Genomic DNA, 14,187 nt, shown 5'->3' on the forward strand with positions numbered 1-14,187 from the left:
GCCCCCCCCGTGCTTCTCCTTCTTTTCGTTCTAGACGCGTGGACACCCGTTTCCATTTCTTGCCTTCCACAGGGGCAACTGATATTGCTACTGATGCCTCCTGTGACTGATCAGAATTAACTTGGGCTTGAATCTCAGATCGGAAACTCTCTCTCTCCAGAATAGTATGATACAAAGCACGGTATGCATAAGCCAAACCCCACATAAGGTTTACCTCCTTAGATCTCTGACCCAAATACTCACTTAATTTCTTAGGGTCCCTTAGGTGTTCAAGAGTGAAATCCCATGACACTGCGGGTCCCCATGCTTCTAAGACTTTTCCTAAACCTTTCCATATTCCCTGCCAGTCATCATTCTCTGGTTCTGGAGGAGACTTCCGCATAGAACGAATGCATAGAAACATATATGCATTCATTAATAGTGATAACATGGATGCAAGTATGAACCCTATCTCAGTTATTGAAAGGCGTGTGGAAATCTGAGAGTACAACCTAAATAAAAAGGGTTTTTTTAGCCTGTACAATGAATTAAACATGGTGCTGTTTGTAAAATTGCCTGTTCCATCTGGGATGCAAGTACTTGTAAGATTCGCAATTCCATCTGGGATGCAAGTGTTTGTAAGATTCACAATTCCATCTGGGATGTAGGTGCCAAAATTCTGACCATACCACATCTCATAAAAGTACCAGGCAGGTGTCTCCATCAGTATCCACCTTATTAGGCTATATACCTGCACAATTCCACAACACCAAATTATGGTGTTAATAGTTGACCAATACTTTAAGAAGATCATAATTGCTTTCAATCCCTTAAACAGAGCAACTGGGATGAAGAGTGGATTCATAGCTGGCAGGCTCTGTAAAAGTCAGAGCTAGCTAGCTTTGCTCTAAGGGAGAAAGAAATCCCTTTGTTTTCTACACAAAAGTTAGATAGCAGTGCTGAGAATGTACAGCAGCCCTTAATGTTGACAATTTGTCTGGTATTTCAAGGTCACGTTCTCAGTGAGCAGCTACGAAAAGATAACACTCCCCTAACGAAGCTCTTTAAGAGTAAAGAGAGAGTCGTTCTAAAAGCTAAAAAGCTCTATGCCCGCATTCTCCACCAAAAAATCTGTCACGGGTTACTTAGATTTACCTATGCCCGTGACAGGGGAAGCCACCCCGTGGGCCCCCCTCCCGGGGCCCGGAAAGGAGGGGGAAAAAAGGGAGTGGGATAAAACAGCGACAATCTAAGGAGGAAAAACTTATTTTACTAAATATGATACCGAAATACAAGATAACACAATATAATATAATTGAGGCTAAGAAATTGAACGAAACAGAGAGAGAGAGTCCCCGAAAACCGAGAGGCCTACTGTGAACTCTAGGCGACACGGCTGGAACGCTTCTCACTCTCCGAGAAGTTCGAGAGAAGATAGAGGGCACTCCAGCCTGGGAACGAGATTATACAGCGTCCTGGTCCCGTGACTTATCATTAACCCTGTTGTTCTCTGGGATATGTAGTCTTCTTCTCTGGACTACACATTCAATAGAAGTATCCATACTTTACATGATGTTATGATGTGGAATACTGATAGCAAAATTACAAAATTACAAAACCATGACACTCAGGCAGAATGTAAATGAGTTTCAGGAAAATAATGAATATGAAGATGAGTTCCAGGAAATTTGTTGGATATGTATCTGTTTGGCTTTCAAATATATAATACTTCTGCTTGCAGGTATGCAAGATAAGAATGATCCCCTTACACCAGGTGCCTGATAAACATATTCCTACTTTATAACCTAACTCTCGGTTATAGAGTTTGATTCCGCAACTCAAAGCCATGCCTCTGGAATCAGTCTGTCCACTGGTGAATAAATAATATGTCATCCAAATGAATTCAGCAGAGATGAGCCTGCTGTCTATCAAGAGCTTGTAAGGAAGAGAAACTCAAATCCTCGAGTGTGCTGATCTGGGCTGGGCTCCTGGGATACAGGGAGCTCATACATGTGGGCAAAGCTGCAGAGAGACAGCTGTGCCCAGGAGCAGCTCTTGTGCACAGCACAGCCTGCATCTCCCAAATTTTTAGTATCAGCTTAATGTTTTGGTGCTTTGTTTTCAAAGTGGTGTCCTATGTGCAGATCTTCATTGCCGTGCTGAGGATGCCCCCTGAGCAGGGACGGCACAAAGCCTTCTCCACGTGCCTTCCTCACCTGGCCGTGGTCTCCCTCTTTCTCATCACTGCCTTTTTTGCCTACCTGAAGCTCCCTTCACTTTCCTCCCCACTCCTGGATCTGACAGTTGCACTTCTGTACTTAGTGGTTCCTCCAGCACTGAACCCTATTATCTAAAGCTTGAGGAACAGGGAGATCAAGCACGCTCTCAGCAGGGTGTTGCAATATGCACTATTCCAGGTTCCATAAAGTGCACATCTTCCTCACAAGATTCCCTGTGATGGTTCTTTATCTTTTATTCGTGTTTGTATTTTTGATTTTGTGTAATACTGTATTTTGCAAATACACCAGATTGGTGTATGCCCGCAGTTATTGGCCCCGACCAAGCGGTTGTTCAGACACGCAAGGGTTAGCACACAGGCTTGAAGAACCATATGCCACCAGTGGTGCCCCTTGTGAGGCAAGACTGTTGTGTTTTATCCCCCTGTGTGGGTGCTATACTGGGGTAGACGGTGCACTGTATCACACTCGCACAACTAACAAAAGACAAAAGGCAAGGTGACTAGCCTCAACCAACAGCACCTTTATCTGCCAGCAACATTCCACTGCATGAGCTTGAATCCCCGCCCCATATCCTTGGCAGTCATTATACCTATTATTGTGTAACTCTACCTCTCCTGTTGGAGGGGGAAAGGGGGAAGAGAAAGGGGTGGAGCTCGTAAGGCCAGAAAGGAGTGGTTCTTCTGCCCCTGTAAGAGACCATGCTTTTTACATTACTGTCTCAAAGTTTGCTGAAATGGACAAGTTCAGGCAAGTCCTGGCCAAGGTTCCAGGGCTCCCTTTGTCTGAGACACACAGGAACCAAGGTTCGAGAAATCCCTTTGTTCAAGAGATGGACAAGTCCGGGAGCTATGAAAGGGAGATAAGATGCAGATTAATGGCCCTAAAGTGGTCTTTTTGTGTGGGCCTATCTCAAGGAAGATGGCCATCTCCAAGGAATTCACATGACTCTGACCCGAGCCTTCCAGAAATGTCACGAAAGCTGGGAAGAAGAAGGATAAAAAGGGCACGTACAAACCCCGAATGGAGGTTTTCTGACACCAGATGCCTCACTATGGAAACAAGGAGGTTTTCTGTCATCAAATGCCTCTCTACGTGAACGCCTGCATGCTGAAGAAGATGCCTGCATGCTGAAGAACCTTTTAGGTTTTCTAGGTATCTGACCTCAGATTCCTCCACCATTGTCCTACTGCTGCCTACTGTCTCTTCTGAGATTGCTGCTCGAGACTCTGCTTCGGGAGACCTCGCTACGTTGACCACTTTCTCTGCGTTTCACCGATCTGCTGTTTGCGGCCTGCTACACTGCTGCTGCTCTCCCCTACGCTTGTTTTGCCCCAGACCAACGTTAACAACGTGCTACGGGACACTGCTGCATCCAGGAGGTGACTATTACCCGCTTTAATGTAATTCTTGCTCTTTTCTACCTTTTTCTATCGCCTACTTTCCCTTCCCATCACCCTAATTTTGATATTCGTCGCTCTCCCTTCCCCATCCCCTCAATTGTCTATCATTTCTAATAAACTGGTCGGATCAACATTTGAATGCTCTTCTTCTTAATCTCACGCCGGGCATAACATATCAAAAGAACCTATGCCTCACTCCTAAATTGGAGCGAGACAGCCCCCCCCCAGTGAATGTGGTGAATGGTCGTAAGGCTGCGATGGGGACCAGAGGATGCTGGTGTGGCCCGATCACAGATTGGTTAAAAATAAGAGAAGAGGTGGAAGAAAAAGGCTTTTCGGTGGCCGTAGAGGCGTTCTGTGAAGTGATGAATAATAACCTTAATAATATAATAACTTTAATAATATTGCTTCTGGATAAGCAGAAGTCCGCAACCTTAACCAACGAGGGGCTTGCAGATGCTATCACTAATGTGATGGCTGCAGCTTCTGTACCACTGCGAGCCATAGAGCCTTCCAAAGGCCCTTGTTATCAGTGTGGCCAGTATGGTCAAATTAAGGCTCAGTGTAAAGCTACAAGTGGGGGAGAGAGAGAAAAAATTGCATGTCAGCAGAGAGAGAAAAAATTGCTTGTCAGCTGTGTGGTAAGGGAGGACATACCGCTTGGCCGTGCAGAAACCACAGAGTCCAGCCACAGGGAAACGGGGGGGATGGGGGGGGGGGGCACAGGCCCGAGGCCCCTCCCACATTCCACAGAAAGGGCCATCAACAACACCTATACTCAACCCACTGGTTATGCCAGCTTCACCCTTGAAGTTCATAACACACATACCATGGTGTTAACACTAGACAGTCAAGATCGCCCCTTAGTCAGGGCTTTCATGTCCTACCTTGACTTGCCGCCTGACTTCTCAGGTTGTTACTCCGTTCCGATTACAGCGCTTATTGATTCGGGAGCGGATGGTATGTTACATAAGGACTGGCCTGAAGCTTGGCCAGTGGGCCCCTCTCAGGTGATTAGAGGGGTGGGAGTGACCACCTCTAAAAGGTCCCTGGCTGAGGTGGAAACTGTCATAGTTAACAGAGACGGCTCGCTGGAAAAACTGGCTTTGCTTGTTCCGCTTATTACCAAAATACCAGGGAGTCAACTAGGACAGGATTTCATAAACAGCGTGGGTGCACATATTACAAATTTATAATATAGACCACTGTCTACCAATTGTCTACCACACATGCAATTCCATTGCGGTGGAAACAGGACGCATGCCCCGTTTGGGTAGATCAGTGGCCACTTCCTCATGATAAACTTGATGCACTCCAACAGTTAGTCTCACAAGAGCTTCCATTTGGACATATAGTTCCCTCCCTCAGTCAATGGCACACTCTGATCTTTGTCATCAAGAAACGCTCTGGTGCCTTTCGCTTGCTGTGCCCAATTAGTACCTTTCAGAGCAGTACAGCAATGAGGGCCAGTGTTATCAGCTATATCCAAAGAATGGCCACTGGTGGTCATAGATCTTAAAGACTGCTTTTTCTCCATTCCCCTCGCAGAAGAAGATTGGGAGACGTTTGCCTTCATGGTATCGACACTCAATTATTAAAGTCCCGCTAAGAGATTTCAGTGGTGCGTCCTCCCGCAAGGAATGACGTATCCACCATGATCTGTTAGTTAGCAGTAGGCGGAGTGTTAGAATCAATCAGGTGAGATTTCCCTCAATATATGATCCTGCATTACATGAATAACCTTTTGCTTGCAGCCCCTACCGAGTTATGGTTACAGACACTTGAAACACAGGTAATCACCACGCTTACTGCTGCTGGGTTCACTGTTTCGGAGCACAAAGTACAGAGAGGCCCAGGAGTTGAATACCTGGGGTATAAGTTTGGTCCTGAATGGTGCAACCTGATGGCCTTGATATTCAGCCACATATAGAGTAACTATGGGACATACAGAAATTGTTGGGAGCCCTCCAGTGGGTTCAGGGCGCCTTGGGAATATCTCCACAATTAATGAAGCCCTTTTATGATCAGCTGAGAGGGTCTAACCCAAGGGAGTCCCGAGAACTGACCCCCTAGATGGCTGCAGCTTGGCAAGAGATCTTACAGAGCTGTATGGAAAAGTTGCTTAAGCGGTGGGATCCTGCCCAGGCCCTTGAAATAGCTGTTTGTAGGTGCGAGGCAGGTGCCGCTGCTATGCTGGACCATTCCCTCGATGCTAAACCACAACTGCTTTGGTGGCTGTTTTCGCTACAGCCTACACGTGCCTACACATCTTGGACTGAGATACTAGCAGTGCTGCTCAGGAGATCCTGACTGCTTTCATTACAGGTCCTGGGGAAAGAGCCTGATACTTGCCGAGTGTGTTTTGTGATGTACAGCCGCTCCCTGAGAGCCTCCTCACAGGGTTACAGGACTTCGGAGGGACGATCACATCCTCGGACACCCTGCCTATCTTTGATGTAGCTAAACCTCTGGATGTTTCTCTGTGGTTTCGAGTTCAAACCTCTCCGCTTGAGGGGCCTACACTGTTCACAGATGCCTCTTCAAGAACAGGCCAGGGGGCAGTGGTTTGGCAAGCATCTAATAATAACTGGCAGACCGCTATTTTCGTAGACCCAGTGGTTAGTGTGCAGATGCTTGAAGTAATGGCCGTAGCAGTTTCAGTTCACTTTTGGCTGGAGATACCCTGTAATATTGTCACTGATTCCGCATTTGCTGCCAATCAGCTGACCAGGATGGGCCGAGAGGGCTTCCCAAGTACAAAAGCTGCTGGTGTTTTGGAAGAAGGCCTGGCTACCCGCATAGCCCCTATTGCAATCTTCCATGTGCATAGCCACTCTGAGGTGCCAGGTTTCTTCACCACAGGCAATGAGGTAGCAGATAGAGCTGCTAGTACACACATTTTTACAGTTCAGGATGCCTGTGATCTTCACTCCACCCTTCAAATAGGTGCCCATACACTATCTAGGACTTGCTCCATTCCGCTGTCTGTTGCACACGATGTTGCCCAAACATGCCCTCTTTGCAATTCAGCGCTGGTGATAGGGGTGGGAGTGAACCCTCGTAGTCCTGCCCCATTGCAGGTCTGGCAGAAGGATTTCACTTGAGAAGACTGCACGGGGCCCTGCAAATTGTTGGCTGTAACAGTGGACACGTCTTCAACTGTCATTGTAGCCAGTCAGCATGATAAAGCAAACTCATCGGCAGCACAGAGTCACTGGACTGTTGCTATTGCTGTAGTTGGCCAACTTTGTCAGATCAAGAACGATAATGGGTCCTGTTTCATGTCTCGCTCAACAAAGAAATGGTTAGCAACATGGGAGATCCATCAGATCACGAGTATCCCTGGTATCCCATGGGCTTCCCTGCTGCAACGTTGTTTGACAAACTGTTTTGATAGTATAAGACAGTGTAATTGTTACTGGCATGTGGAAATGTACTTGAGGCTATGTGGAAGTATATCTGAGGGTACAAATAGTGGAAGAGTTTACAGAGGAAAAAAGGGTTAAAGAGAAAGTGAGTTTATCTGCACTGACATGAGAGCAAGCCCCCACACCGTTCCTCTGTGAGCAGAGCAGAGCAGAGCAGAGACACAGTCCCCATGTATCAGATAGTGTTATTCTGCTTACCAAATGAATGAGCTCACAACAGAAGAGGCAGATCTTCCTCTCTGCACCATCTGTGGCATACTCTGGAGTTCAAGGCATTGCAAAGCTATGGCACATCTACGTTCTTGCACTGATGACACCTTAGTATGTTCTGGTTTCAATGGCATCTAAAGAAGTCTAGGGTCATGCCAGCAGACAGGAAGCTGGAAAATGTTGTCTCATTGTAAGGAAGAGCAAGAAAGATGACAGGGGCAATTATGGACCTCTCAGTCTCACTCCAGTTCTTGGTAAAATTATGGAGAAAGTGATGGTGGGAGTGACTGAAAAACACCTGACGAACAATTGGGTCATTGGTCACAGCCAACACAACTTCCTAAGGGGAAGGTCCTGTTTAACTGTAGGTCTTTTCATGACAAGGTTACCAAATTGGTTGACCAAGGGTAGATAGTTGAGGTTACCAGTAGAGCTTTTGAGACTATTTCTCACAGTACCCTTCTGCACAGAATATACTGCATACGGCACCAGGTCCATAAAATATAACAAGAACAAGTGCCTGATTGTGCACCTGAGTAGGGGCAACACTGGACATGCACACTGACTAGGTATGGGACACTGGAGAGCGGTACGACTGAAAAGGACTGGGGGTCCTGCACAACATCTAACTGAACGCGAGTCAGCAGTGTGCCCAGGCAGCAAGGAAGGCCAACGGTCCTCTGGAGTGCATCAAGCAAGTTATTGCAATCTGGGTGAGGTAAACGATCATCCCTGTCTGCTCTGCACTGCTACAGCCTCACCTGGATCACTGGGTGCACTTCTGGGCACCACAGAGGACATTAAACTATGGGAGAGTTGTAAGAAGCCATGCCTTTTACATTACTGTCTCAAAGTTTGCTGAAATGGAACAAGTCCGGGAGCTACGAAAGGGAGATAAGATACTGATCAATGGCCCTTGAGTGGTCTTTTTGTGTTTGCCTATCTCAAGGAAGATGGCCATCCCTGAGGACTAATGGCCCTTAAGTGGTCTTTCCTGTTGGCCCATCTCAAGGAAGATTGACAGCTCTGCGGAAGTCACAAGACTCTGACCCGAGCCGTCCCGAAATGTCTCGAAGGCTGGAAAGAAGGATAAAAAGGGCACGGACAAACCCCGAATTTTGGGAGAGGTTTTCTGACACCAGATGCCTCTCTACGCGAGCGCCTGCATGCTGAAGAAGATGGCTGCATGCTGAAGAACCTTTCTGGGCATCTAGGTATCCGATCTCAGATTCCTCCACCGTTGTCCTACTGCTGCCTATTATCTCTTCTGGGATTGCCGCTCGAGACTCTGCTCCGAGGGACCTCGCTGCCCGAGACTCTGCTTCTAGAGACCACGGTACTCTGACCGTCTTTTCTGCGATTCACCGATCTGCTGCTTGCAGCCTGCTACTCCGTTGCTGCTCTCCCCTGCCCCGGACCAACGTTAACAACGTGCTACGGGACGCTGCTGCATCCAGGAGGTGACTATTCCCCGCTTTAACGTAATTCTTGCTCTTTTCCACCTTTTTCTATCGCCTACTTTCCCTTCCCCATCACCCTAATTTTATTCGTCACTCTCCCTTCCCCATCCCCTCAATTGTCTATTATTTCCAATAAACTGGTCGGATCAACATTTGAATGCTTCTTCTTCTTAATCTCACGCCGGGCATAACATTATTAAAAGAACCTTTGCCTCACTCCTAAATTGGAGCGAGACATTTTTATTGGCGTAGTCAGCAGGATTACCCGTCGTGAGAGTGTTATCCTTCCAGTTTCTCTAAAACTTTTCTGTCTGTTTCTCCTGGAGTTGCAAGGAGCGATTGTTTTGATAACTTAATTTGACGTGTGCACCTCTCCAGGAAGACCGCTCCACATTCTGAAACTTTCTTTCTTACGTGTATACCTCTCGGGGACGAGTGAATTAATTTTGACTGTTTGCTTTTGTTTTACACGTGTGTGCCTCCCTGGGAAGACTATTTTGCATTGTGGTGGTTTTAAGTATCTTGTGACGTACCTTTGGTTTTAAAGTTTTGTGTGCGCGCCTCTTGTGGAAGTGGTGTGTGCTTCTCCAAGAAGTTTATTACTTTTGAGAAACTTAGAAGTTATTTCTAACTTTTTTTGCTTGGAGGTTGAAGTTTTTCATTGTGGCTTGCCAGAATAGCCAGGACCGATTGAGCTGTTTACACTTTCTTTGGAAGTGTTGATTGAGTCATTTGGTCTTTTGTGTAAAGGAGTGTTTTGAGCAGTTGTTCGTTTTGTTAAGTGTTTGCCTCTCTGAGGAGATAAGGAATCGCCTCCTCCCTCAGCGTAGATTTCGTTGCCTGTAGATTTTTGGTTGTGAGTAAAATTACATCTGATATGGAAGGTGAAAATATGTTGTTTGATATCCTTGAAAAGCACGCGTCTCGGCCATCGTCATCAGGGATGGACTGGGCACGTGAAAATTGGTATAATTTGCAGGCTGTTTCTGACCGCATTTGCGTTTTACAACATGGGGCTCGTACCCGAGCCGGGAAAGGCAAATCATTTATTTGTGCAGTACTCGGTGCTGCTTTAAAAGCAGCCGTGGAGTTCCGAGACCAGCAGTTTGAGGCGGAAAACCAGACTATACAGTCGTTACAAGAAACAGTTAAAGCAACCCAGGAACTCGTGAAAGCTTTGCAAAACCAAATTGGAAATCTAGAAGTACAATTGGAAAGAGAGAGACAGAATTCGGCCTTGTTACAGATGGCTTTTAAGGAAATTTTAACATATAAAGATACTGGTGACACTGATATTCATGGTGCACCACAAGAAAAACTGTATCCTCAGGAAGAACTAAAAGAAGCAAAAGAAAATTTTGATAAGTTTGAAACCCCAATAGCCCCTCTGCGCCCTCTAATAAAAACAGAATATACCTTTGATAACGGAGAGGACCTGGATCCTCAAATGAATGTTAAAGAAATTCCCTTTTCTGCCACTGAATTAGCAAAACTGAAAAAAGATTTTAGCCGTTCTCCAAAGGAATCAGAAACAGAATATGTATGGAGAGTCAGCTTAACTGGTGGAGACCAAATTATGTTAACCGAAAAGGAGGCTGAGGGTTATTGGGGGCCAGGAGTATTTTTGACTACTGGTGATAACCGTGCTCCCTGGTCCCTAACACAGAGGGCTGCTTACTGGGCTGGTGGTCTCAACCCTTTAGAAAGGGGAGACCCTCTTGCCATTAATGGGACAGTTGACCAACTGGTTGAAAGTGTCCAAAAGGCCGCTTGCCTGCAAATGATGTATGACAGGAAATTGCAGCCACGGCACGAATCACCTTTGATGATGCCTGTTGATCCTGAACGGATGACTCCATTAATCAGGGGACTTCCAGAATCGCTGAAACCCATAGGTATACAACTTCAAAGTAAAATACAGGCCATGTCCCAGGGAGAGAGAGCTCGAGCTGTTTTAGAGGGAGTTGGTTCTTCAGGCTCTTTACAATCAGGTTTTAAGGTATGGACATGGGGAGAGGTTGCCCAAGAATTGATTAATTATGGTAGGAAGTATGGACCGGTGGCTTCATCCACCAGCAGAATTGAGCCAAGGGGAGTAAGGCTCGCAGCAACCACCCTTGCTCTCAGGCCACCTAGCCCAAAATTTAATAGAATAGAAAAGGCTCTAGCCTCAGAAAGAACTGGTAGGCGAAACATTGATCATAAACGTCATGGACTATGGACTTTGGGCTGGAAAAAGGGTATTCCTCGAGAAATAATGAATGGACTAGCAACAGACAGGCTTGAGAGGCTGGTGACTGGTTGGCCAGCTAAACCTGAAAATCTGGTTCCTAGTGCTCCCCCTGCAGTAACAAAAGAATTACCTGAGCAGTCGGGAAACTGATTCCTTCACCCTCTTCAAGTGAGCGGGGGGGTGAAGGATGGATGTTTGTTAGGAGGCTCACGACTAAAAGGAGAAGATAATTGTATTAACAAAGCCCCCAAAGGGCGAGTTGTCTTGTTTTCTTTTACAGAAGATCCCCGCAGGACCTTCACGGAACAGAATGGCTTGTAGCTGATTTTAACCATTTGTGTTTTGTGACAGAAAAATTGGAAGATGTGATCATGCTAGAATACTGATATACCTCTTTATTTCATATTTTGGTTGCAATAGTATTATGTTTTGTTTGCTGTACTTATGAGTTGTGATTGGTATCAGTCATTGGATCTGTTTAAACTTCACAATTGGGTTCCAAGTTTTTTTTTTTTTTCAGGTTATCCTGGCTTTCTTGTACTCTTTGCACAATGGTAATCATTCCTTTTAACCCCATATTTCACCTCTTTTGGTCAAACTTGACGGTGATTTGCATGTAACTCCATGGTGTTTCCAAATTCCTAATGAATTGGGAAATGAGCAATGGGACCTATCTAATATCTGTTAGATGTGGTCACTAAAGTGAAGTTTATCATAAAACCCTTTGCACTGATGCTTTCCAGTGTCTCATCAGTACAGGAGTTCCATTCAAAACACTGTTGTTGGAAAGTGTCTTCGTTTTTGATAAGAAATGTGTATGTTTCTGGGATTACTCCCTACGATTTAAATTCTGGGGTATCCTACACTATGTTGTGACTATAACAGTTCTTAGACTTGCCAGACTAGTATATATCTCTCAGCAATTGAACTGTTTTGGAAATGCTCAAGTGGAAAGTTCTCCTGACACAAATATCCCTATTGTTTTACTTGTTTATTTTTTACTATTGGTCATTATTAAATGTATGGTTGTTTTCAATGTATGGTTGTTTTTTCTCAATTTCTATCTTTTATTCATTATGTAATATTTGTGTCAACCCCTCCTGAAGAATCACTGGGAGATGCCTGTGTCAAATTAAATGATTCCACCTGTTGTCTAAAGATTTATAATGGTAAAGTTAAACTAATTGCTGATGGTATACGTGTTCCTGTCCAAACTTGGAAAAGTCCAGACCTTGACCTTTTTCTCTGTCTTCCAGGTGTACTGTGGGTAAAATGCATCTTATTTTATCTATTGTGTGTTGTCGCAACTTTCATGTTTGTTTTGTGTATGATACCATGTTTCATTGAACTTATCCAATGTGTTGTATTGTCCATGTATTTTGTAACCTTCTCAAGTGATGGAGAAGTGGAGCACATCAAGAAATCTTTCGTAATGATTGTATTAAACATTTTAATTCCCCACCCTCACCTTCCTTTACCCTCATGCTTGCTATCTTTTTCTCACCATCCTGGATCAGCAGTGGTCAATTTTTTAAGCAAACTTTGAGTCACGGGGTGGTGTAAGAAGCCATGCCTTTTACATTACTGTCTCAAAGTTTGCTGAAATGGAACAAGTCCGGGAGCTACGAAAGGGAGATAAGATACTGATCAATGGCCCTTGAGTGGTCTTTTTGTGTTTGCCTATCTCAAGGAAGATGGCCATCCCTGAGGACTAATGGCCCTTAAGTGGTCTTTCCTGTTGGCCCATCTCAAGGAAGATTGACAGCTCTGAGGAAGTCACAAGACTCTGACCCGAGCCGTCCCGAAATGTCTCGAAGGCTGGAAAGAAGGATAAAAAGGGCACGGACAAACCCCGAATTTTGGGAGAGGTTTTCTGACACCAGATGCCTCTCTACGCGAGCGCCTGCATGCTGAAGAAGATGGCTGCATGCTGAAGAACCTTTCTGGGCATCTAGGTATCCGATCTCAGATTCCTCCACCGTTGTCCTACTGCTGCCTATTATCTCTTCTGGGATTGCCGCTCGAGACTCTGCTCCGAGGGACCTCGCTGCCCGAGACTATGCTTCTAGAGACCACGGTACTCTGACCGTCTTTTCTGCGATTCACCGATCTGCTGCTTGCAGCCTGCTACTCCGTTGCTGCTCTCCCCTGCCCCGGACCAACGTTAACAACGTGCTACGGGACGCTGCTGCATCCAGGAGGTGACTATTCCCCGCTTTAACGTAATTCTTGCTCTTTTCCACCTTTTTCTATCGCCTACTTTCCCTTCCCCATCACCCTAATTTTATTCGTCACTCTCCCTTCCCCATCCCCTCAATTGTCTATTATTTCCAATAAACTGGTCGGATCAACATTTGAATGCTTCTTCTTCTTAATCTCACGCCGGACATAACATTATTAAAAGAACCTTTGCCTCACTCCTAAATTGGAGCGAGACAAGAGTGTGCACAGGAGGGCACTGGAACTCAGAGATCTGAAGTTCAGAGTTTCACTGTAACTGACTGCTTGTTCAGACTGAGCCCTTCTCACACCCCATATCCTGCGCTGAGACACAGTGAAGAGTGAGCAAAGCCTCAAAATGGTGGTAAGGTAACACTTTGCTATAGAAAGGGAAAGGGGAACTTAACAGAAACCAAGACAAAGGGTAACTGTAGATAGTTTACATTTAAAAGGGCAGGGAAAGGGGGAATTACAGACACTTAGTCAAAAGAAAACCAGAGAAGAGGGCAATAAAGATAAGAAGAAATTGTCCAGAGACCTCTGACAAGAAGAAGGATTAGATACCCCCGGGCAAGACAATGCTTACGTGGGAGAATGGTACCAGATGATAACACCAAGAAGAAAACAGAAGAAGAATTTCACCCCAAAACAACGGCAAGGGTCGCAGGGAATGGGGTCAGGGGGAATGAGGGAATGGGGTTGCGGGGAACGGAGCCATAGGGAATGTAATGAATATGTAATCAAACTGAGGAGGAGACTATTGATTATGTATTAGCTTAACCTATATCTGTAACACACTTTTCTCCTTACAGTGTGCAAGTTTGGTGGAGCTATCCCCCTTGCACCCGGCGCTGCGCAACGCTGGAATAAACATACCTGCTTTATAACCCATCTCTGGATTATAGAGTTTGATTCCGCAAGTCACAGGGCACATGTGGGATATGAACTTGACAGTATCTTTGCACCCCATGCAGAGCCTGGGATCTTCTCTCCCCTTGTATTTCATTCAACATCATA

General features: G+C 45.6%; 1 protein-coding gene across 1 annotated transcript; it reads left to right on the forward strand.

The window, feature by feature from the left end:
- The first annotated feature begins 8,080 nt into the window (after window positions 1-8,080).
- Window positions 8,081-13,303, forward strand: LOC146754523 (uncharacterized). Its single transcript, XM_085527856.1, has one exon. The coding sequence runs from the start codon at window positions 9,595-9,597 to the stop codon at window positions 11,098-11,100; it is 1,506 nt and encodes a 501-aa protein (XP_085383982.1). The 5' UTR covers window positions 8,081-9,594; the 3' UTR covers window positions 11,101-13,303.
- The last annotated feature ends 884 nt before the right edge of the window (window positions 13,304-14,187 follow it).

The sequence above is a fragment of the Coturnix japonica genome, chromosome W (assembly GCF_054131305.1).
Source record: "Coturnix japonica strain WE chromosome W, WE-NBRP24, whole genome shotgun sequence".
In the NCBI taxonomy this organism is placed as follows: domain Eukaryota; kingdom Metazoa; phylum Chordata; class Aves; order Galliformes; family Phasianidae; genus Coturnix; species Coturnix japonica.

Bases quoted from the DNA above. Each gene is read 5' to 3' on its own strand.
- LOC146754523 (XM_085527856.1), top strand. From the start codon at position 9,595: ATGGAAGGTGAAAATATGTTGTTTGATATCCTTGAAAAGCACGCGTCT.